Genomic DNA, 24,366 nt, shown 5'->3' on the forward strand with positions numbered 1-24,366 from the left:
ACCAGGGCTGCCCCCCATGTGACCACACTACCAGGGCTGCCCCCCATGTGACCACACTACCAGGGCTGCCCCCCATGTGACCACACTACCAGGGCTGCCCCCCATGTGAGCAGATTATCAGGGCCGCCCCCCATGTGAGCAGATTACCAGGGCCGCCCTCCATGTGACCAGATTACCAGGGCCGCCCCCCATGTGACCAGATTACCAGGGCCGCCCCCCATGTGAGCAGATTACCAGGGCTGCCCCCCATGTGAGCAGATTACCAGGGCCGCCCCACATGTGAGCAGATTGCCAGGGCTGCCCCCCCATGTTACCACATTACCAGTGCTGCCCCCATGTGACCAGATTACCAGGGCCGCCCCACATGTGACCAGATTACCAGGGCCGCCCCCCCATGTGACCAGATTACCAGGGCCGCCCCCCATGTGACCAGATTACCAGGGCCGCCCCCCCATGTGACCAGATTACCAGGGCCGCCCCCCCCATGTGACCACATTACCAGGGCCACCCCCCATGTGACCACATTACCAAGGCTGCCCACCATGTGACCAGATTACCAGGGCCGCCCCCCATGTGACCAGATTACCAGGGCCGCCCCCCATGTGACCACATTACCAGGGCCGCCCCCCATGTGAGCAGATTACCAGGGCTGCCCCCCATGTGACCAGATTACCAGGGTTGCCCCCCATGTGACCAGATTACCAGGGCCGCCCCCCATGTGAGCAGATTACCAGGGCCACCCTCCATGTGACCACATTACCAGGGCTGCCCCCCATGTGACCAGATTACCAGGGCCGCCCCCCATGTGACCAGATTACCAGGGCCGCCCTCCATGTGACCAGATTACCAGGGCTGCCCCCCATGTGACCACATTACCAGGGCAGCCCCCATGTGACCACATTACCAGAGCTGCCCCCCATGTTACCAGATTACCAGGGCAGCCCCCCATGTGACCAGATTACCAGGGCCGCCCCCCATGTGACCAGATTACCAGGGCCGCCCTCCATGTGACCAGATTACCAGGGCTGCCCCCCATGTGACCACATTACCAGGGCAGCCCCCATGTGACCACATTACCAGAGCTGCCCCCCATGTTACCAGATTACCAGGGCAGCCCCCCATGTGACCACATTACCAGGGCTGCCCCCCATGTGACCACATTACCAGGGCTGCCCCCCATGTGAGCACATTACCAGGGCTGCCCCCCATGTGAGCACATTACCAGGGCTGCCCCCCATGTGAGCACATTACCAGGGCTGCCCCCCATGTGACCACATTACCAGGGCTGCCCCCCATGTGACCACATTACCAGGGCTGCTCCCCATGTGAGCACATTACCAGGGCTGCCCCCCATGTGACCACATTACCAGGGCTGCCCCCCATGTGACCACATTACCAGGGCTGCTCCCCATGTGAGCACATTACCAGGGCTGCCCCCCATGTGACCACATTACCAGGGCTGCCCCCCATGTGACCACATTACCAGGGCTGCTCCCCATGTGAGCACATTACCAGGGCTGCCCCCCATGTGACCACATTACCAGCGCCGCCCCCCATGTGACCAGATTACCAGGGCCGCCCCCCATGTGACCAGATTACCAGGGCAGCCCCCCATGTGACCAGATTACCAGGGCTGCCCCCCATCTGACCAGATTACCAGGGCCGCCCCCCATGTGACCAGATTACCAGGGCCGCCCCCCATGTGACCACATTACCAGGGCTGCCCCCCATGTGACCGGATTACCAGGGCAGCCCCCCATGTGACCAGATTACCAGGGCAGCCCCCCATGTGACCAGATTACCAGGGCTGCCCCCCATGTGACCACATTACCAGGGCAGCCCCCATGTGACCAGATTACCAGAGCTGCCCCCCATGTTACCAGATTACCAGGGCAGCCCCCCATGTGACCAGATTACCAGGGCTGCCCTCCATGTGACCACATTACCAGGGCCGCCCCCCATGTGACCACATTACCAGGGCAGCCCCCATGTGACCACATTACCAGGGCTGCCCCCCATGTGACCAGATTACCAGGGCAGCCCCCCATGTGACCAGATTACCAGGGCTGCCCCCCATGTGACCAGATTACCAGCGCCGCCCCCCCCATGTGACCACATTACCAGGGCCGCCCCCCCCATGTGACCAGATTACCAGGGCCGCCCCCATGTGACCAGATTACCAGAGCCGCCCCCTATGTGACCAGATTACCAGGGCCGCCCCCCATGTGACCAGATTACCAGGGCCGCCCCCCATGTGACCACATTACCAGCGCCGCCCCCCATGTGACCAGATTACCAGGGTTGCCCCCCATGTGACCAGATTACCAGGGCCGCCCCCCATGTGACCACATTACCAGGGCCGCCCCCCATGTGACCACATTACCAGGGCTGCCCCCCATGTGACCAGATTACCAGGGCCGCCCCCCATGTGACCAGATTACCAGGGCTGCCCCCCATGTGACCACATTACCAGGGCTGCCCCCCATGTGACCACATTACCAGGGCAGCCCCCATGTGACCACATTACCAGAGCTGCCCCCCATGTTACCAGATTACCAGGGCAGCCCCCCATGTGACCAGATTACCAGGGCTGCCCCCCATGTGACCACATTACCAGGGCAGCCCCCATGTGACCACATTACCAGAGCTGCCCCCCATGTTACCAGATTACCAGGGCAGCCCCCCATGTGACCAGATTACCAGGGCCGCCCCCCATGTGACCAGATTACCAGGGCCGCCCTCCATGTGACCAGATTACCAGGGCTGCCCCCCATGTGACCACATTACCAGGGCAGCCCCCATGTGACCACATTACCAGAGCTGCCCCCCATGTTACCAGATTACCAGGGCAGCCCCCCATGTGACCACATTACCAGGGCTGCCCCCCATGTGACCACATTACCAGGGCCGCCCCCCATGTGAGCACATTACCAGGGCTGCCCCCCATGTGAGCACATTACCAGGGCTGCCCCCCATGTGAGCACATTACCAGGGCTGCCCCCCATGTGACCACATTACCAGCGCCGTCCCCCATGTGACCAGATTACCAGGGCCGCCCCCCATGTGACCACATTACCAGGGCTGCCCCCCATGTGACCAGATTACCAGGGCAGCCCCCCATGTGACCAGATTACCAGGGCTGCCCCCCATGTGACCAGATTACCAGGGCCGCCCCCCATGTGACCAGATTACCAGGGCCGCCCCCCATGTGACCACATTACCAGGGCTGCCCCCCATGTGACCGGATTACCAGGGCAGCCCCCCATGTGACCAGATTACCAGGGCAGCCCCCCATGTGACCAGATTACCAGGGCTGCCCCCCATGTGACCACATTACCAGGGCAGCCCCCATGTGACCAGATTACCAGAGCTGCCCCCCATGTGACCACATTACCAGGGCAGCCCCCATGTGACCAGATTACCAGAGCTGCCCCCCATGTTACCAGATTACCAGGGCAGCCCCCCATGTGACCAGATTACCAGGGCAGCCCCCCATGTGACCAGATTACCAGGGCTGCCCCCCATGTGACCACATTACCAGGGCAGCCCCCATGTGACCAGATTACCAGAGCTGCCCCCCATGTTACCAGATTACCAGGGCAGCCCCCCATGTGACCAGATTACCAGGGCAGCCCCCCATGTGACCAGATTACCAGGGCAGCCCCCATGTGAGCAGGCACATACCCGTCTGATGACACATACATATCTGTACATTTGTACCTGTGCTCAGGAGCCTGTATATATGGACGGTGCGCTGCTGACCATCTCTCCACACACGAGCCATCGCCTGCAACACAAAAGACTCATTTACACAATCTGATTTATAAAACATTCATCTCAATGACTGACGCTCGCTGCCGGCGTCTCCGGGAGAAGAACATCTTTTCTATTAAGACACCTCTGTCGGACGATGGCCCCGATTCATCATTCTCTTTGCGCCTTCATTTTTTTTTTTATCTTTTAGACATCCTTATCTTGGTGCCAGTTTCATTCTGGCCATTTAAGGCCCCGTCACACTTGGCGACGCTGCAACGATCCCGACAACGATACGACCTGTCAGGGATCGTTGCTGCGTCACTATGTGGTCGCTGGTGAGCTGTCAAACAGGCAGGCTCACCAACGATCAGGGGAGCAGCGACATCGTGGAAAGAATCTTTCCACGATGTCCTGCTCCTGGTTACCAGCCTGCTGAAGCAGGAGCAGGCTGGTAACCATGGTAAACATCGGGTTACTAGGGGCACACGCGCACCTAGTAACCCGCTGTTTATCATGGTTACCACTCTGCTACGGTGAGCGGGAGGTTACCGCGCGTGTGCCCCTAGTAACCCGATGTTTATCATGGTTACCAGCCTGATCGCTGCTCCCACTGGTCACACACAGCGATGTGTGCTGACCAGCGGGAGAGCAACTACCAAAAAAAGGTCCAGGACATTTTGCAGCGATCAGCGACCTCACAGCAGGATCGCTGCAAAATGTCACACATAGCGACATCGCTGGTGAGGTCGCTGTTGCATCACCAAAACCGTGACTCCGCAGCGATCTCACTATGTGAGACGGGGGCTTTAGTCTTGTTCAGTCCTCATCATTTTTTTAGGTTTGTTTTCCCAATGTTTTTGGCTAATTCATCATTTGAAACTTTTTGAAAAAAAAGACTCGCCCAAAAAACGCAACTGATGAATCAGGGCCATCGACTTCTAAGGTGGCCACCTCCAATGGGAGCAGTTCTCTATCACATTGGCATTTTTTTCCAAAAAACATGGCCTGGAGAAATCGTGCCCTCTGGACCTTGAATCCTCGTGTCATCCCCCATCTCTAGATATAGCAAAGCGTATACTTTTTGTCTACAGAGTTTCAAAAACTCATCAAAAACTCATTGTGGGCACAAAACCCTAAGGAATTTCTTGAGCGCATAGATATAGACAAGCAATATGGATTGCGGACAGTGTGCGCGCACCACAGTCCAGAAGGACAGGAGAACAGTGACTCCTGGTGGTAAAAGTTGGTATGACTCCACAATTATCATACCTTTATTTATAGATACAGAAAGAATTTGCCATTTATTTCATGATTCATGAATGTCAAATCTGCCCAGTTACACAATGCTGCACCCCTTGTTCCAGTTTCTTGTACAATTTGCCATTCAGGACACTTGTAAAGCAAAAAAGTGTAATGAGATCATTGGATGCAACAGTCTTTGGCGCCTTCTTACAGATGCATGAATGAAGTTCAGCCGTGAGGGGCCACGTTCCCATGAGTTTTATGGGAAGAAAATCTGCTGTGTTTCGCAGGTTAAGCAAAGAGGATGTGATTCTATGAAAGCTCATGGCCACCGTGTATAAAAGACGCCATTAACTCTGCTTTTTTGGTGCATTTTTTCCCCTATAGGCTTTTATGGGATAGGCTTTTATGGGAAGCCTGGAAAAATGCATGTGAAAAAAACAAAACGTAATTGCATTGATAAGTGTGGGATCCCAGCATTTCTGCACTAAAAAAAATACAAAAAATGCAGCATTTTCATATGTGGGAACATGTACATTTTTTGGGGTCCAGGATGACTGAGCAGCTAGACTGAGTGGACGCAGTGGATATGTCAAGTCCTGGATGACGTGGTTGTATTTTCTGCTGTTTCTCTATGGGTGCTCCATCAAAGATTACTCCAATACCCTAAGGCCGGATTCACACATCCAATATTCACAGTCCTAGTATGGACCGACTATGGCTCTCCTGACCCAAACTCTACAGCCTTATGTCAGTCTATGAGGCTGTTGGGTTTGGGTCCGAAGACCAGACCTGTGGAAAGTTTGCACATCGTGTCCGCACTTTGACCATGAATGTCAGATGTGAGATGTCCAAAGGGTTAATAACCAACTAAAAAATAAAGAACAGGATAATATCAATTGTCCAAACCTGTATGTCATTAGCCGGATTCCAGTCGATGTCGTATAGGATTAAATGGCTGCCTCCGATCAGGTTCAGCCCCACGCCGCCCGCTTTGGAGCTAAGTAGGAAGATGAAGTCTGGCGAATACTTGCTGTTAAATCCGTCCACTATTTGCTGCCTGTGTGTGACCGGCGTCTGTCCGTCCAGTCTGGTGCACTTGTATCCATGCTGCTGACACATGTCTTGTAGTATATTTAAGGTCTGAGTATAATTGGAGACCAGGACGACTCTGCAAGATATAAGAGTCCACGTTTTAACCTGATGTAATCAGACCATACACGTCCATGTTCTGTGCTCCTGCTCCATCCAATCCTTCACCCCACATGTCCAAACCCTCACCACATCCAAAACATTTCTCAGATCCAGTCTTACCCAAACCTTGAATCAACATGCCCTCATCATTTCCCACCTAGACTACTACAACGTCCCTCTCCGCTGCAAAAATCTACTTTGCTCCAAATTTAATCCACGGCCTCTCCCGTCTGCCAGGCACCTTAATCAGCCATATAGTTAATCCAGAAATGGTGGCAGTCATACACAGGACTGTCCACGATCAGCTCCCCCATATATCTCTACCCTAAACTCCTGGTACATTCCCAGTCAATCTCCGGTTCTCACAAGACCTCCTTCTATCTATCCTCATGTCTGCAACTCACAGCTGTCTCCACCATATCACCTGTACATCCCCCCGTACCCTGGATCGCACTACCCCGACTGATGAGACCCCACATCAGCGAGACTTCCAAATCCAACCGCTTCAGAAAAGCCTGCACCTTAGATTGCACCCACATTTCTGTCTTGTGTAGGCCCTCACGGGCAGGGTCCTGGAGCTTGCACCAATCACCACCATTTCATCAGGAGTCCGGCTATGTGATTCAGCTGAGCTCCTGCCACTGATCTTGAGGGCACAGGATCAGTGCTCACTAACACACACACATACAGTACAGACCAAAAGTTTGGACACACCTTCTCATTTAAAGATTTTTCTGTAGTTTCATGACTATGAAAAAATTGTACATTCACACTGAAGGCATCAAAACTATGAATTAACACATGTGGAATTATATACTTAACAAAAAAGTGTGAAACAACTGAAAATATGTCTTATATTCTAGGTTCTTCAAAGTAGCCACATTTTGCTTTGATGACTGCTTTGCACACTCTTGGCATTCTCTTGAGCTTCAAGAGGTAGTCACCGGAAATGGTTTTCACTTCACAGGTGTGCCCTGTCAGGTTTAATAAGTGGAATTTCTTGCCTTATAAATGGGGTTGGGACCATCAGTTGTGTTGTGCAGAAGTCTGGTGGATACACAGCTGATAGTCCTACTGAATAGACTGTTAGAATTTGTATTATGGCAAGAAAAAAGCAGCTAAGTAAAGGAAAATGAGTGGCCATCATTACTTTAAGAAATGAAGGTCAGTCAGTCCGAAAAATTGGGCAAACTTTGAAAGTGTCCCCAAGTGCAGTTGCAAAAACCATCAAGCGCTACAAAGAAACTGGCTCACATGAGGACCGCCCCAGGAAAGGAAGATCAAGAGTCACCTCTGCTTCTGAGGATAAGTTTATCTGAGTCACCAGTCTCAGAAATCGCAGGTTAACAGCAGCTCAGATTAGAGACCAGGTCAATGCCACACAGAGTTCTAGCAGCAGACATCTCTACAACAACTGTTAAGAGGAGACTTTGTGCAGCAGGCCTTCATGGTAAAATAGCTGATAGGAAACCACTGCTAAGGACAGGCAACAAGCAGAAGAGACTTGTTTGGGCTAAAGAAGACAAGGATTGGACATTAGACCAGTGGAAATTTGTGCTTTGGTCTGATGAGTCCAAATTTGAGATCTTTGGTTCCAACCACCGTGTCTTTGTGCGACGCAGAAAAGATGAACGGATGGACTCTACATGCCTGGTTCCCACCGTGAAGCATGGAGGAGGAGGTGTGATGGTGTGGGGGTGCTTTGCTGGTGACACTGTTGGGGATTTATTCAAAATTGAGGGCATACTGAACCAGCATGGCTACCACAGCATCTTGCAGCGGCATGCTATTCCATCCGGTTTGCGTTTATTTGGACCATCATTTATTTTTCAACAGGACAATGACCCCAAACACACCTCCAGGCTGTGTAAGGGCTATTTGACCAAGAAGGAGAGTGATGGGGTGCTACGCCAGATGACCTGGCCTCCACAGTCACCAGACCTGAACCCAATCGAGATGGTTTGGGGTGAGCTGGACCGCAGAGTGAAGGCAAAAGGGCCAACAAGTGCTAAGCATCTCTGGGAACTCCTTCAAGATTGTTGGAAGACCATTTCCGGTGACTACCTCTTGAAGCTCATCAAGAGAATGCCAAGAGTGTGCAAAGCAGTCATCAAAGCAAAAGGTGGCTACTTTGAAGAACCTAGAATATAAGACATATTTTCAGTTGTTTCACACTTTTTTGTTAAGTATATAATTCCACATGTGTTAATTCATAGTTTTGATGCCTTCAGTGTGAATGTACAATTTTCATAGTCATGAAAATACAGAAAAATCTTTAAATGAGAAGGTGTGTCCAAACTTTTGGTCTGTACTGTATATATATATATATATATATATATATATATATATATATATATATATATATATATATATATATATATATATATATATATATATATATATATATAGATAGATAGATTTTTTTTTTTTTTTTTTCACACTCCCATCTGAGGGTAGCAAAAAGTAATCACAGAGACCCTGATTCCAGAGATCTATCACTTACTGGGCTGCATGCTGCAGTTTTGATAAAATCATAGTTTTATCTGCTGCAGATATAGCAGTTCTCTGAATGCTGAGCTCTCTATAAAACCACCCACACCACTGATTGGCTGCTTTCTGCCTATGCATAGTCTAAAGCTGCCAATCAGTGGTGGGTGCAGGGTTATACAGAGCTCATGTATATGGAGGACTACATAGTAGTCCTCTAAAGATAATCTCCTGCTGATAAAACTATGATTTTATCAAAACCTACACTAAGCAGCCCAGTAAGTGACACATCGCTGGAATCAGGGTATCTGTCTCTACATGATGCTGCTCTCAGATTAGGTGGCAAATTCTGTTCAACACAGTGGTTCTCATTACCAAACTGCTAACAAAGAGCATGGCGCTCACCTCTCTGAGGGACTCTGCTCTCTTATAGCATGTAATAATTTTACTAAAACCTGCAGCTTCCCAGATTCAGACTCCAAAACTGTATTAATGCTATAATCCTGGGGAAAGAGTTCAGCTAAAGTCTCATAGAAGCTCTGCTCTTCACAGCCCACATTGGAGCGTTTCTCCTGAAAGAAGAATAAAGTGCGAGAGATTAGAAATGATACATAAATATCTAAGATGTATAATAGCTGTATAACTCACACTGACCTGGATGGTCTTATAGAGCAGACTCGGGTGGTTGCAGAGTTTCTTCAGTGCCCCGATACACACGAGGTGAGGACTGCCCTCTCCTGAGCCCTGCAAACAACGCCTAACAAGACAGGAGCTCAGGAGCTTTTTGTACAGTTCCAGCTGGAACGTACAGGGTTTGCAGAAAACGATACTTTCAATCTTCGGAGGGAGGAATTTATTAATGACCTCCTGGGTTCTTCGGAGAACGAACAGACCTGTTAAACGTCCAAGTTCTGTGGCTCTTTCGTCTCCTAATTTCTTTTCTTCCTAAGAGGAAAAATTTAAGGGAAAAAATAGTTTTAAACCATTTGAAAAAAAAATAATCCTTTATGCAAAGTTTAAGATGAGTTTTCCACTACCCACAAGCACTTTTTTTGTCTGCTACCCACAAGCACTTTTTTTGTCTGCTACCCACAAGCACTTTTTTTGTCTGCTACCCACAAGCACTTTTTTTTGTCTGCTACCCACAAGCACTTTTTTTGTCTGCTACCCACAAGCACTTTTTTTTGTCTGCTACCCACAAGCACTTTTTTTGTCTGCTACCCACAAGCACTTTTTTTTGTCTGCTACCCACAAGCACTTTTTTGGTCTGCTACCCACAAGCACTTTTTTTCGTCTGCTACCCACAAGCACTTTTTTTCGTCTGCTACCCACAAGCACTTTTTTTCGTCTGCTACCCACAAGCACTTTTTTGGTCTGCTACCCACAAGCACTTTTTTTTGTCTGCTACCCACAAGCACTTTTTTTTGTCTGCTACCCACAAGCACTTTTTTTCGTCTGCTACCCACAAGCACTTTTTTTCGTCTGCTACCCACAAGCACTTTTTTGGTCTGCTACCCACAAGCACTTTTTTTTGTCTGCTACCCACAAGCACTTTTTTTGTCTGCTACCCACAAGCACTTTTTTTTGTCTGCTACCCACAAGCACTTTTTTGGTCTGCTACCCACAAGCACTTTTTTTTGTCTGCTACCCACAAGCACTTTTTTTGTCTGCTACCCACAAGCACTTTTTTTTGTCTGCTACCCACAAGCACTTTTTTTTGTCTGCTACCCACAAGCACTTTTTTTGTCTGCTACCCACAAGCACTTTTTTGTCTGCTACCCACAAGCACTTTTTTTGTCTGCTACCCACAAGCACTTTTTTTTGTCTGCTACCCACAAGCACTTTTTTTTGTCTGCTACCCACAAGCACTTTTTTTGTCTGCTACCCACAAGCACTTTTTTTGTCTGCTACCCACAAACACTTTTTTTCGTCTGCTACTCACAAGCACTTTTTTTCGTCTGCTACCCACAAGCACTTTTTTTCGTCTGCTACCCACAAGCACTTTTTTTCGTCTGCTACTCACAAGCACTTTTTTTCGTCTGCTACTCACAAGCACTTTTTTTCGTCTGCTACCCACAAGCACTTTTTTTCGTCTGCTACCCACAAGCACTTTTTTTGTCTGCTGCCCAAAAGCACTTTTTCTGTCCGCTACCCACAAGCACTTTTTTTGTCTGCAACGCACACGCACTTTTTGTCTGCTACCCACAAGCACTTTTTTGGTCTGCTACCCACAAGCACTTTTTTTGTCTGCTGCCCAAAAGCACTTTTTCTGTCCGCTACCCACAAGCACTTTTTCTGTCTGCAACGCACACGCACTTTTTGTCTGCTACCCACAAGCACTTTTTTGGTCTGCTACCCACAAGCACTTTTTTTGTCTGCTACCCACAAGCACTTTTTTTGTCTGCAACGCACACGCACTTTTTGTCTGCTACCCACAAGCACTTTTTGTCTGCTACCCACAAGCACTTTTTTTGTCTGCTGCCCACAAGCAATTTTTGTTAGAAGGTCCATTAACAATATTTGAGGAGAGCTTTCTAGGCATGATCTCATCTGGGCACAAGGTATTGTGCGGGAAGGGGGAGGAGGTGAGCTGTGACATCACCTATTGTGAATGGTGGATACTGAGTTATCTACTATACATAAAGGTGTTACCTGTCTTTGTAATCCTGTCTGCAATGGTAATGAGACTGCTGAAAAGTAATCTGTACAGAACAGGAAGTATAAGTCTGGTATAAGGCTTAGTGGCCAGTGTGAAAATTGCAAGATTTTTGTTTTTTTATACAGATAGTGATATGGAAAACTGTAAAATAAAAAAATATATAAAATTTTTCCCCAATCAAAGACAGATAACCTGCACTAAACTTCCTAACAATAATGAATGGCATCTAGAAAAGTTATATATGTAGAATGGAGGGTTATATGCTGATATGAGAAGCCAAGATCTGAATCTACGCACTTTATCCGCTGAAGGCTCCCGGGATCTAATTATTGGTTCTTCGTATATTTTTCTGTAAGTGGACAGAGAGCCAAGAATTCCTGGATTTACAAAGTCGATCAATGCATAAAACTCCTGGAGGTCGTTCTGGACCGGAGTCCCTGCAAGAAAGCAAAGAGCATTAAAAATATGCGAACCTATTTATATTCGGCAATGGAAATGATAAAAATATAAAGATGAGTTGACTTTCCCCATTAAGTCTTTAAAAAATGCAATTCAGACATTTTGAGAAAAAAATGGGTAACAAATAATATGGCCAAAATTACTGCTTGCAAATAGGTGTAGAGCTGAACATGACGCCTATACCATGTACCTAAATGGCACCATAAAAAGGCAACACATAAAAACAGAAAAATATATATTTGCTTGCTGTCAAGAAATAGTATAGCAAATAAAGTAGAGCCAAGGGATAAAAGGCAATAATCAACTCCACAAACATGTGTGGGGACCCAAAATGAGCCTGTCAGAAAGGCTAAAAACACGAAATAAAACACAAAGAAAAAAAAGACAAAGAAATTAAGAGTTTCTGCAGTAATAGTGTCATAAGTGACATAGGGCAGGGAGCTAGGGACCTACCGCACGTTTCGCTTGAAAAGCTTCATCTGGGAGCCTGCCTTTTTCTATATGCTATTTTTATTTTGACGTTTTAGTCTATTTTTTAATTGATTTGAACAGACAATTTGTTATCAATAGAATTTTTGAGATTATTTAAAATTTATTCTTATTGTTTAATGGAATTAGGGACTTTTTGCTGTTTCTTGTTGTTTTTTTTTGGTGTGGGGGGGGGGGGTAATTAGTCTTCAGAAGGATTTATTATCCCATGCTGACTTGTGTTTTCAGATCAAGGGAATATCCTACTGGCATACAAGTTATTGGTCTGAAGAAAAGCTTTTTCCAAATGTCTATGGATGTCATAAGACAAAATGTCCCCTGTATAGCATCTCCCCTGTATGATCCAAAATATTGACGGTCAAAAAACAGACAGAGAGACATTAGGAAATTGTTAATAATGCTATTTCTTAGTATATAGGGAAACAAAACCTACCAGACAGGATGATCCTTCTGCGGCAGGACAAGCTGCTGAGCGCTGAAGTCGTCTTTATCGAGCTGTTCTTTAGGCGATGGCCTTCGTCACAGATGAGGAGGTCGAAGCTGAGGTTCTGCAATTGTTCCAGAGAGCGTAATAACATCTCGTAGCTGATGATGAGCACCGGATACAAAGGAGAACCAAGGAACTCCTCCACTTTGTGATCCTACAGAGAAAGACACAAATGTATCACTGCACAAAGGAGGAAGGACTCCCGATTTTTCCCTAATGCTCAGGGCGAGAAGGGTCAAGGGCAAAGCTAAGAATTAGGGTGACCCGTCTTAGGGTGCTCCTGCCTGAGCGAGAGCACAGAACAAAGTATGGATTCAGGTATTTTTTAAGTCACTTTTCTTTCTTTTTTGTATTGTGGTATTTGTTTATGCGCTAAATTCTTCAAAATGACGAACATGAATGAAGCGTGAATTTTTGCGCAAAATCAAAAATTACCTTTATTTTTATCTTTGACCTTTTTTGTTCTCGACATTTTAGAACAAAATGTCACATGTTCAGATAAATGTCTCAAAATCTGCCCAAAAAAAACAAAAAAAAATCAGGTGCAAATAAAATCACTCCAAGGTGGGAGAACTGGAACAAGTTTGAGCCAAAAAGTTGCAACTTTTTGAAAAGTCGCAATTGATGAATCAGTCGAAAACATCTGGAAACTCCGAACTTCACCCGCAGTGATAAACAGAAAAGAAAGACAACAAAAGGCAATATACGAACGGGTATAAAATATCCTTTAGAAAAAGGCACAAATGAAAAGAAAAATAAGGTGCAAATGAAAAACACCCCAAAGTAGACAAAAAAGGGCCCTGTGAGTTTTTATTGAGCGAGGAATATAAAAATCATATATACAGGCCCGAACAATGATGGTTTTGTATTCATTTTCTGTTTAGATTTCATTGTTCTCTTTTTGGCTCATGAACTTAAAAAAAAAAAGTAATAATTCTTTATGAAAAGTATCGTGGACTGTAAAAGTTGGCTTGTATCTGTAAGGTATATACAGCTGCAATATAAATCATACAGAAGAACGGCTAGTACCTGATCCACAGCGAATACTCTCATTCTCTCTATTCCCAACCACTTCTGAAATTCCTTCCTCCAGTTCTTCACCAGGCTCCCTGGGGTAACAATCAGAGCCTTCTTCAGGATGGGTTTTCCTCCATAGGGACCTTGACGTAGAAGAGTCCAGATCAAGCAGATACACTGAAGCGTTTTTCCTAAGCCCATCTCATCAGCGAGGATTGCTCCAAATTGGCCACTGACTCTAAAATGAAAATGTGATTATTAAAGTGTTGTCCAATTATGAAAAATATATATTTTTTTATGTTTTCTTGTTGAAAACTCTTGAGTTACAGGGGTTGACCATGCTTGGGGTTCAAGTCTGTAGTCATTCTATGTGGCTGCAGACTGGTGAATCTTCAAAGCCCGTGCTGTCATGATTCTCTGGTGCCTGCGTGTGACTGCAAGTATGCTATTTGGATACATGCGGTCATGTGCCGACTAGACGTTCGCATGTCTAGTTGGAATGTGGCCCTAAGTATGCAAAGTGCACGCTTGCGGTCATGTGACTGTCCGCTCCCAGCACTGTGGGCCCGCCGACGCCAGCAGAAACTTCAACTGGATGTGCATCATCGGAAGAAGATGATGAACGGCGAGGGAGTACACAGTGGTCATACTACTATATGGATGACTATGGACTGTGCACTATACTTTATGGAGGACTCTGGGGAGTGCATTATACTCTATGGAGGACTATGGGGAGTGCAGTTTATTATATGGAGGACTATGGGGAATGCATTATACTCTATGGAGGAATATGGGGAGTGCATTATACTATATGGAGGACAATGGGGAGTGCATTATACTCTATGGAAGAATATGGGGAGTGCATTATACTATATGGAGGACAATGGGAGTGCATTATACTATATGGAGGACTCTGGAGGGTGCATTACACTATATGGAGGACTCTGGGGAGTGCATTATACTATATGGAGGACTATGGGGAGTGCATTACACTATATGGAGGACAATCGGGGTGCATTATACTATATGGAGGACTATGGGGAGTGCATTATACTTCTGCAATGGGGCCCCATGGCTTCTGTGTACGCCCCTGGTGAGTGTAATGGTTTATTTTTTCTATACATTAAAGAATAGCGGCAGAACCGGGATCACATACCAGGGGATACATATATATCAGGACGGGGCCCAGGATAAGGGACATATACCAGAATCGGGAATATATATCAGAACGGGGTCCAGGATAAGGGACATATAACAGTATGGGGGATATACAGTTGAAACCAGAAGTTTACATAAACTATATAAAAAGACACATATGCATGTTTTTCTCAATATCTGATATGAAATCAGAATAAACCTTTCCCGTTTTAGGTCAATCAGGTTTACCATAATTTTTAATATTTGCCAAATGCCAGAATAATGAGAGAGAATGTTTTAAGGCATTTTTATTACTTACTGCAAAGTCAAAAGTTTACATACATTTCATTAGTATTTGGTACCATTGCCCTTAAACTGAATGACTTGGGTCAAACGTTTGGGATATCCTTCCACAAGCTTCTCACAATAGTTGGTCGGAATTTGGGCGCATTCCTCCTGACAAAACTGGTGTAACTGATCCAGGTTTGTAGGTCGCTTTGCTCAGAGCCTTTTCAGCTTCGCTCATAACTTTTCAATAGGATTGAGATCAGGGCTTTGTGACGGACACTCCAAAACACTGACTTTGTTATCCTTAAGCCACTTTGTTACCATTTTGGCAGTATGCTTCGGGTCATTGTCCATTTGGAAGACCCATTTCCGCCCAAGCTTTAACTTCCTGGCTGATGTCTTGAGCTGTTGCTTCAGTATTGCTACATAATCTTATTTTCTCATGATGCCATCTATTTTGTGAAGTGCACCAGTCCCTCCTGCAGCAAAACAACCCCACAACATGATGCTGCCACCCCTGTGTTTCACAGTTGGGATGGTGTTCTTAGGCTTCCAAGCTTCTCCCTTTTTCCTCCAAACGTAACGATGGTCATTATGCCCAAAAAGTAAAATTTTAGTTTCATCAGACCAGAGGACATGTCTCCAAAAATTAAGGTCTGTGTTCCTGTGTGCATTTGCAAACATTAATCTGGCTTTTTTATGTTTCTTTTGGAGTAATGGCTTCTTCCTGGCAGACTGGCCTTTCAGCCCATGTTGATACAGGACTCGTTTCACTGTGGATATTGACACCATCTTACCAGCTTCTGCCATCATCTTCACAAGGTCTTTTGCTTTTGTCCTTGGGTTGATATGCACATGTCGGACCAGAGCACGTTCATCTCTGGGACACAGAACCCGTCTCCTTCCTGAGCGGTATGATGGCTGGACATTCCCATCTTGTTTGTACTTGCGTATAATTGTTTGTACAGATGGACGAGGCACCTTCAGGTATCTTGAAATTGTACCCAAGGATGAGCCACATTTGTGCAAGTCCACAATTGTCTTCCTGATATCTTGGCTGATTTCTTTAGACTTTCCCATGATGCTACACAAAGCAGTGTGTTTCAGGTGTGCATTAAAATACATCCACAGGTGTGTCTCTAATTAACTCAGATGTTGCCAAAAAACAGAAGCTTCCAAACACATGACTCCATCATATGGGCAGTCCAGAATTGTTTAAAGGCATAGTAATCTCAGTGTATGTAAACTTTTGACTTTGCAGTAAGTAATAAAAATGCCATAAAACATTCTCTCTCTCTCTCATTATTCTGGCATTTGGCAAATATTGAAAAATATGGTAATCCTAATTGACCTAAAACGGGAAAGGTTTATTCCCATTTCATGTCAGATATTGAAAAAAACATTCAGATGTGTCTTTTTATATAGTTTATATAAACTTCTGGTTTCAACTGTATATACCAGGATGGGGCCAGGATATACAGGTGCTTCTCACAAAATTAGAATATCATCAAAAAGTTAATTTATTTCAGTTCTTCAATACAAAAAGTGAAACTCATATTACCGTATATAGTCATTACAAACAGAGTGATCTATTTCAAGTGTTTATTTCTGTTAATGTTGATGATTATGGCTTACAGCCAATGAAAACACAACAGTCATTATCTCAGTAAAGTAGAACAATTAACAAAAAACACCTGCAAAGGCTTCCTACGTGTTTAAAAAGGTCCCTTAGTCGGTTTCAGTAGGCTCCACAATCATGGGGAATACTGCCTGTTGACTTGACAGATGTCTAGAAGGCGGTCATTGACACACTCACTATGACACTATGATAGAAGCTAACTTCCTGATCGATGAGGGGGTCCAACCCACTGGGACCCCACCCAGCACACTTGACTTCCACTCCATCCATTGTCTACAGAACGGCCGGTAATACCCCAGCACTGTACTCCGCCTACTGGGACGTATTTGGGTTGTGATGGGGCACATATATGAGGCTTCTTTGGGTACGGGATAAACCAGTGGACTCAACACCCCCAACTAATGTGGTTTGTTGTGTAAATTGTCCATTATACTACAGTACATTTCTATAACACTGGTTAAAAAAATCTTCACCTTGTAAAATGTTGACTAAAGGCCTGTCTACATGGACTGGCGATGGCTGACGCCTGTTCACACAGAGCCAATACAAACTCCGTAAGGGCAGAATGATATGATCGTTCTACCCAATACAGAATCTCAGCAGCACATTCTCTTTATGGGCTCATGCAGACGTCCGTGGATCTTGGTCCCAGCATGGACCGCAATGCACTGGACTGTCTGCGGGAATCACCATCTGAACTCGACAGCGTCATAAATGCCTACGAGGCTGTCGAATTCGAGTCAGGAGATCTGCAGACAGACGGTCCTTTGTGGTCTGTGCTCCGAGATCTACGCATTGGTTTTTTACGTCCAGGTGAACCAAAATAATCAGCAGACGAGCAGGAATTTTAATTGACTGACAGCGGACCGGTGGCGTGTATACACACCCTGATGGTCGTTCTTAGGGCGCTGTCAGACGACCATATAAATCAGACTGAGATTGGACCACAATCTCCCGACCAGAACGTATTTCTATGCAGCTGTCACACTTGGGTCGGGAGAGCCGCCGGCCAGTCCGAGCGCTGCGGTCCGATCTCGGTCAGATTTATCGGCCCTTACAATGGCTTTCGTTTTAAGTCTACTTTTTTATAAACGTTCTCTCTTACCTCATGCCCATTACACACTCATAAAGAAACAGAATCCCTTCTTTTTGATGCGGCCGTAGATGGACTGCCAGGTATGGATCCACCACCACATCTACAACAGCACCGCCGGGCTTATTGAACACTTGCTGGTGATATGTCGATGGTCTCGGCATTACTATGGCGTCTTAAAAAAAAAAAAAAAAAAAAAAAAGAAACAAGAAGACGACAATCCATTCAGAGGAAGAAATAAATAATGCCGAAAACAGACTTCTGCTTTGGGTATGTTCACATGTGGTGGAAAATACACAATGGGATTTTCACCGTTTGCAGTACATAAGGTTAAAGCGGAGACAAATCCACGACAAATCTGAAGAATCTGGAGTTTTCCTGCAGTAAAATCTGCCGCAGACATTTTTTTTTTTTAGTTTTATCTGAGAATATATTAGATGTAAAACATCTCTGCTCCTACATTATGCACAAAAACCCTCTGACCGATTCCCTTTAAATGCATGTATTTTTTTGGCTTAAGATAATTTTTCATTGAAAAATTTTGCACCGTTTCCCTTCTACAGCCTCTACATTATGAGTTAACTGAGAATTTGTCAGTGAGCTCATTCTTATTCCATAGCAGAGTTTATTACTTCATCTATCTTTTTTAGTTTCTCTCAGCTGATTTTTGACCACAGACCACATCAAAGTTGAGAGTACCAGGAAACAAAGAGCCTGTAAAATCCAAGTGGTGCAACATTTTTAATGAAACCCAATTGCAAAAATTATTTTTCGCCCCAAATACATACATGTAAAATTATCCCCAGAGGAGGACAGCAAATAATGGGAGTGTTTAGAAATGAATACTTGGTGTGCTGGGGTCGTGGCGAGCCTTGCAGTTATGGAGGTCTCTGGACGGGTTTGTTTCCTTGCTTCTGTCTTTCGCTAGGTTGTTGAAGGGTTTTATTGGGACGTGATCTGAAGGAGCCTGGGTGGACGCCATTACTGCTGAGTGAAAGCATCTGCCACTGGTGAAATCTTCTGCCGAGATCGTACCCATCACCTCGATCTCCTTTCCACCAATCATCAATGTGTGGCCTTCATCCAAGCTTTCCAGGTCCTTTAGCTTGTATCCTGACCCTGTGAAGAAGAAATCCATACATACAAAAGGGATACAAAATAGGTGACGGCACACTTACTGGACCAGAGTGTCTCTATCATCAGCCTACAAATCTGTGGTGGGACATCCTTATCCAACATGTCCATGGTCCTTCCTTCACAGTCAATCACCTACTTGTAGCTACGTCAAACTAGTTAGGCCAGCATTAAAGGTGAACTGGTCTCTTATAATAGGATGGCATATTAATGCACCAGGTTAATACCGTATCCTCCCCACTGCACATTGGCGCCCACGCAGGGACCCTCGCTGTGCACAGGAAACTTAGAAGGGCAAGCAGCACTTCAACTTCGTCCCTTTCAATCTCAGGATGGACAAGAGTCCCGGACGACCATTCATAGAATAAGGGCATGTCCAAGCAATATACCATCACCTTATAAGACAGGAATAACCCTTTAAAGAGAACTTGTCCCCAGGATTTTGCTGCCCCATTAGAGAAACAAAGTAGAGGCAGAAACCCTGATTCAATGCTAGGTTATTTGCTGCAGTTTTTTTTTTTTTATAAAACACAATTGTATCTGCTGCTGCTCTGCTAGTCTTCTCAATGCCATTCCGCTGCTTTGTAGTACTCCATATTCATGAGCCCTGGCCATCTCTGCCCCACAACACTAAGTGGCAGCTGTCTATGTATAGTATAGGCAGAAAGCAGTCAATGTCCCGGGCGGTGGTAGACGGAGCTCATTATTGAGAAGACTAGCAGAGCTGCAGCAGATAAACCTATTATCAAATCTACAGCAAGCAGCCCAGTAAGTGACAGCACTGGAATCAGGGTCAATTTCCCTATTGTGTGCTGCTCTCAGATTCAGAATCACAAACCTGGGGACACTTTCCCTTCAATGTGAACTTGCAAATGGATTAATTTACTAGTGACTGATGAAGAACCAACCAGTGTGACCCAGACAATCGCTAAATAAAAAGGGCAGAGTGCCAAGGACCATTTGGAGCTAGCTTGGCACAAAGCTGCCTCCAACTAGTGCAAGTAAATGGGGTAGTCCTGTAATACCAGACACTAAGGGAAAATTTATCAAGCCAAGATTATGGTTAAGGGAGCACTCCTCCTCCCATCAAAGTTTTTCTCCTCTTATGGCGACTGCAATATATTATTATATAGCACAGTGTACTTACAATTGCTCATTTTGCCTTTCTACTCTGCTAATTCTTCTCTTTTCTCTTCTCTATATAGAGAAAGGAAGTCTCTTGTCCCTGCATTTATTATTCCCGTCAACTCCTGACCCAGCTGCTTCGCTCCTCTTCCCTGCCAGGGACTTTTGCAGTGACTGATGATTCACACAGAGAAAATTGACCTCCTGTTTCTACACAGAGCTTAGAAGGATTCAGCTAGTCAGTTTTTAGTCACATGATGTCATAGACCTAATGGAAAAGAGAAGAATTAGCTGGGTAGAAAGGCAAAAGGAGCAATTGTAAGTACACAGTGCTGTATAATATGAGGACTGAAATATCTTAAGAGTCTAAAAACTTTGATGGGCATGCTTCTTTAACCATAATTTTTGGATTGTGCTGTAGATCTCAAAATTGGGAGATACTTATGTTGTTTTAAACACTTTTTCTTACTTTAGAAATGAGAAAAATATCTAAGCAAATCTTTAGTCGCACTACCTTTCCCAATATCTTTGCCCTCCATGTCCTTTAATGTCACCGATCTCCCTCTAGTAATGAGAACGGCATCTCCCTCCCATTTCTTGTGCTTTTTCTTGGAAGCTTTGCACCAGACCACGCTGAAGTATTTAGCCGGGCAGCTCGGCTCTTCCTCCTCACTTCTATGGTCTGGAACCGGATTTGTCACTCGGAGAGGAGCTGTAAAACCTAAGGAAATAATAGACTCCATAGATATCAACTGAGAACAGTCAGTATAAGGCCACATCCCCACTGTCAGCATTTGGTCAGTATTTTTTCTCAGGAGTGGGAGATGAATGCAGAATTAGTGACTTGTTTCTATTACACCTTTTCTCTGATTGTTCCTCACCTGGTTTTTGGCTCCCACTCCTGAGAAAAAATACTGAGCGAATACTGATAGTGGGGCGGTGGCCTAAGGCAGACTTTACACACAGGCAATGTGATAACTTAGAATATCAATGGCTCGTAACCGATTATGTGTCTCAAGTATCTCAGATGCTTCTGCAGATGTCCTCCCCGTCTCCTAAATTATCTCAAGTTTTAGCCCTTTGGGACCATCTAAAGTGCTGTGTTCCATGCTCTTCACCTCCTTGATTGGGCTACCCATGATTTTGCCAAAGTTTTAGTATGTCACCAAAGTGGATTAAAGGCCTAGATCGTATCGACGTTTAGATGAATGACCCTTGTCCAGTTTTCAGGACATTCATAAGATGTCTACATCGGAAATCTTTGGGTGTAATCGGCTCATTTTCTGTTGAACAATTATAGACCAGTCGTTCAGCGCTCAGTTACTGGCCAGACAACTAATGATGCCAATATGCTCGTTCTGTCCCCGTATAGCATCATGTTATCGGTAGCACATCATCCGGTGTAACGGAATTTATATGCCAGAATAAACAATCACTCGTAAGATTGTTGGCATTGTTACATGGTCCGATAGTCGGGAACAAGCATTAGTAAGATTCTCAGCACCTCCAAACAAACCTTCACTCTTCTTAATATCACTGGCTAAGTAATTCTCTCTAGGGACGGCCACTTTTCCAATGGCATCTGTTTCGATCTGTCCATACAACCGTCTTTAGTTTTACCTCTGGTCATGTCTGTACATTTCTCTTTCGCTGTCTAAGTGCTGCTGACTAGGCTCCTCTCAAATAGGGATACCCAACGGGGCAAGAAATACCATTCTATCTGTTTGGGCGTCTGGGGGAAGATATCCCCTTTGCGACCCACATGATAGCCACCACATTAAAGCCCTCCTCCTCCCAAAGTTTTATCCCCTTAATATATTGTAGTCACCATATTATATAGCACTGTGTACAATTGCTCATTTTACCTTTCTACCAGCTTATGCTTCTCTTTTCTCTACTCTATGTAGAAACAGGAAATCTCATCCTTGCATTTATCATTCCCCTCTTCAACTCCTAACCCAGCTGCTCTACCCCTCCCCCTACCAGGGACTTTTGCAGTGACTCATGACTCATACAGGGAAAATTTACCTCCTATTTCTACATAGAGCTAGAAGGATCAGCTAGTTGGTTTTTAATCACGTGATGTCATAGACCTAATGGAAAACAGAAGAATTTCCTGGGTAGAAAGGCAAAATGAGCAATTGTAAGTATAATTCCCTATAATATGATGATTGCAAAATTTAGATGGAAGTGCTTCTTTAACTTGAAAATGTAGTAAAAAAAAATATGGAAACACAAAATAATAATTCAGCACCACTGTTACAATCGTCCCTATCGTTTTGCAGTGATGACATCATGTACATTGTCCCTGTGAACACATAAGGAGACCAGCGACAGGCTGCAGGGGTCACACGAAGGATGTATGACACAGGAGCAAGATCAGCGGAGACTAGCATTGGTGCAAAACGATTCGCAGGACCCAGGATCCATCAAACACGTCAGTAATTTGTGGCCAATGGACGGGAAGTCTGACAACCAACTCTTTCCTGATGGCACCCAGGGCTCCTCTTTTCATTAGCCGGCCTGGTGCGATGTGACACACGCAGGATGTCACTCCAGGCCGGCTAATCAAGAGCCGCAGGTACAATTAGGCAAGAAGCAATGCTCCGCGTTTCCGTCCAGCGGCTACAGATTACTGAAATGGCCGATGGATCTAGCGAAACGATTTGCACCAGTTCTAGCAGAAACCACCAAACCAACCAGCAGTGCCACAAGAGCGGAGGGATTTCATAGACGAGTTTTTGCTGTTTTACTGGGTTATCAGGGAGCCGGCTGCTATGCAAAGATCAAAAATGTCAGACGACCCCTTTCATTTCTTCCTTGTCAAACGTCTTTTTGCAGTCTTTTTTTTTTTTAAATGAATCCATTTACATTTCTAGGTCCTTTACTAGGAAATATGGGCAGAACGGGAAAATATCATTGCATTAGATGTGGGCATTTATTAGAAAGTGACTGACAGCTGCCCACTTAGCAAGAAACAATTCAAGAAAAACTTGAGCATGCAAATGAGAAATAAACGGGAAAATACACCGTCCCTTGCGATCAATACTGAGCAGAAACTAAGTATTATATTAGAGACATACTTAGATGTGAGCCAACCTGACCATTCAGCGGTGCGTGCGGGGACTCCTGTGTGCCGCACAATACATGCTGGATAACGGTGAGTGCATAATATGGGGGGCTCCCCCCATTTAAGTACTTAGATGCTGCGTTTGCTGTTGATGGGATAGTTCCTATCCCAGCAGGCAGGTCCTAGCTGTATAACCCAAAAATGCACCCAGTGTGTATGGAGCGGCCTCAGCTCCCGAGCCCACCACATGCAACCACTCCCATCATCAGATGTTAAAAGGGGTTGTTCTAAGCACCCAGCCTGTCCATGGGCCCCAATAGGATATCGAGGACTCTCTTACAGTTGAAACCAGAAGTTTACACTATATAAAAAGACACATATACAGTACAGACCAAAAGTTTGGACGCACCTTCTCATTTAAAGATTTTTCTGTATTTTCATGACTATGAAAATTGTACATTCACACTGAAGGCATCAAAACTATGAATTAACACTTGTGGAATTATATACTTAACAAAAAAGTGTGAAACAACTGAAAATATGTCTTATATTCTAGGTTCTTCAAAGTAGCCACCTTTTGCTTTGATGACTGCTTTGCACACTCGTGGCATTCTCTTGATGAGCTTCAAGAGGTAGTCACCGGAAATGGTCTTCCAACAATCTTGAAGGAGTTCCCAGAGATGCTTAGCACTTGTTGGCCCTTTTGCCTTCACTCTGCGGTCCAGCTCACCCCAAACCCTCTCGATTGGGTTCAGGTCTGGTGACTGTGGAGACCAGGTCATCTGGCGTAGCACCCCGTCACTCTCCTTCTTGGTCAAATAGCCCTTACACAGCCTGGAGGTGTGTTTGGGGTCATTGTCCTGTTGAAAAATAAATGATGGTCCAACTAAACGCAAACTGGATGGAATAGCATGCCGCTGCAAGATGCTGTGGTAGCCATGCTGGTTCAGTATGCCTTCAATTTTGAATAAATCCCCAACAGTGTCACCAGCAAAGCACCCCCACACCATCACACCTCCTCCTCCATGCTTCACGGTGGGAACCAGGCATGTAGAGTCCATCCGTTCACCTTTTCTGCGTCGCACAAAGA

The 24,366-nt window shown here is 45.5% G+C and overlaps 1 protein-coding gene across 1 annotated transcript in view; it reads right to left on the reverse strand.

Annotated features, from left to right (window-relative positions):
• Positions 1-24,366, reverse strand: part of RAD54B (RAD54 homolog B) — a 61,466-nt gene that overhangs the window by 10,477 nt on the left and 26,623 nt on the right. The window contains exons 4-13 of the mRNA XM_073679671.1: positions 20,721-20,927; positions 18,794-19,066; positions 17,960-18,122; positions 13,803-14,028; positions 12,720-12,927; positions 11,636-11,775; positions 9,334-9,624; positions 9,085-9,251; positions 5,908-6,169; positions 3,721-3,787 (exon numbers count right to left, since the gene is read on the reverse strand). Coding sequence (XP_073535772.1) covers positions 3,721-3,787; positions 5,908-6,169; positions 9,085-9,251; positions 9,334-9,624; positions 11,636-11,775; positions 12,720-12,927; positions 13,803-14,028; positions 17,960-18,122; positions 18,794-19,066; positions 20,721-20,927 — 2,004 coding nt within the window. The remainder of the gene's footprint in view (positions 1-3,720; positions 3,788-5,907; positions 6,170-9,084; positions 9,252-9,333; positions 9,625-11,635; positions 11,776-12,719; positions 12,928-13,802; positions 14,029-17,959; positions 18,123-18,793; positions 19,067-20,720; positions 20,928-24,366) is intronic.

The sequence above is a fragment of the Phyllobates terribilis genome, unplaced genomic scaffold (assembly GCF_046119375.1).
Source record: "Phyllobates terribilis strain yellow unplaced genomic scaffold, ASM4611937v1 Scaffold_4__5_contigs__length_816908805, whole genome shotgun sequence".
NCBI classification, from domain to species: Eukaryota; Metazoa; Chordata; class Amphibia; order Anura; family Dendrobatidae; genus Phyllobates; species Phyllobates terribilis.